We start from the raw sequence: 1,302 nt of genomic DNA, 5'->3' as shown, positions 1-1,302 counted from the left end.
GGAGCTGTGGGGGGGGGAGCCTTTCCCAGGGGGGGCTTTTTGGGGTGACAGGGCCTCCCTGGCGCTGGGAGAATGTGGGGGAGTCCCACATAGGAGGTTTGGGGGTGGCAGAGCATATCTGTAGCTGGGAGGCAAGGGTGTCCAGCCCCTCTCACCCCCTTGTCACCGCTTGCCCACAGTCTCCGAAGGAGCCTGAGCAGCTCCGCAAGCTCTTCATTGGCGGCCTCAGCTTTGAAACCACAGACGAGAGCCTCCGCAGCCACTTCGAGCAATGGGGCACCCTGACCGACTGCGTGGTAAGGCCCCCCAAACCCCTACCATGACCCCACCTCGTCTCTGGGCTCCTCTCTGCTCACAGCACATCCATGGGGGGGTGGGTGACAAGCGTCAGCCCCGGGTGACCCAGCGCTGACAGGGTTTGAGATGTAACGAGGAGAACAGTCGCTCTGCGCCTGCAAGGGCAGGAGCGAGAGGTAGAGAAGCTGAGAGAAAGGAGCCACATCCCCATGAAGGGGGTCAGCTGCCTTTTGGGGGGGGCTTTGCACCGTGCCCTGATGTGTTTCTGTCCTCCCAGGTGATGAGGGACCCAAACACCAAACGCTCACGAGGCTTTGGCTTTGTCACGTACTCCTCAGTGGAAGAGGTCGACGCCGCCATGAACGCCCGGCCGCACAAAGTGGACGGCAGAGTCGTTGAACCAAAGAGGGCCGTATCCAGAGAGGTACGGGGAGCTGTGCCCATCCCCGGGAGCTCGGAGTTGGGGGGTTGCTCAGACCCCGCTGGATAGGGCTGGCAGAGCCCAGGGCTGCTTTGGGGGCTGATACAGGGGGCTTCCCTGACCCCAAACCCACGCCGTTGATATCCCCGCAGGACTCCCAGCGGCCCGGAGCCCACCTCACAGTCAAGAAGATCTTTGTGGGCGGCATCAAGGAGGACACGGAGGAGCATCATTTGAGAGACTATTTTGGCCAATATGGCAAAATCGAAGTCATCGAGATCATGACAGACCGCGGGAGCGGCAAGAAGAGGGGCTTTGCCTTCGTCACCTTCGACGACCACGACTCTGTCGACAAGATAGTCAGTAAGTCCGGTGTGCGCCGAAAGTGTGTGTGGAGGGGCACCTGGCTTTGTCCCCCCTCCTTCCCTAAATCTCCCCCCCTCCTGTTTCTCCCTGCAGTTCAGAAATACCACACTGTGAACGGGCACAACTGCGAGGTGAGGAAAGCCCTCTCGAAGCAGGAGATGGCCAGCGCCTCAGCCAGCCAGAGAGGTGAGCACACGGCTCGGCCCCCACCTCCCCCC

At 61.4% G+C, this 1,302-nt stretch overlaps 1 protein-coding gene across 1 annotated transcript in view; it reads left to right on the top strand.

Annotated features, from left to right (window-relative positions):
- LOC104121740 (heterogeneous nuclear ribonucleoprotein A1-like) overlaps positions 1 to 1,302 on the top strand; it is a 6,740-nt gene that overhangs the window by 3,518 nt on the left and 1,920 nt on the right. Inside the window, exons 2-5 of the mRNA XM_035889421.1 lie at positions 52 to 296; positions 575 to 721; positions 871 to 1,081; positions 1,178 to 1,297. Of these exons, the coding sequence (XP_035745314.1) occupies positions 52 to 296; positions 575 to 721; positions 871 to 1,081; positions 1,178 to 1,297 (723 nt within the window). The remainder of the gene's footprint in view (positions 1 to 51; positions 297 to 574; positions 722 to 870; positions 1,082 to 1,177; positions 1,298 to 1,302) is intronic.

This window comes from Egretta garzetta, unplaced genomic scaffold, assembly GCF_000687185.1.
Source record: "Egretta garzetta isolate BGI_Z169 unplaced genomic scaffold, ASM68718v1 scaffold1352, whole genome shotgun sequence".
Lineage (NCBI taxonomy): Eukaryota > Metazoa > Chordata > Aves > Pelecaniformes > Ardeidae > Egretta > Egretta garzetta.
Note: the sequence above shows the minus strand (reverse complement) of the source record. Positions and strands in the feature narration are given on the sequence as shown.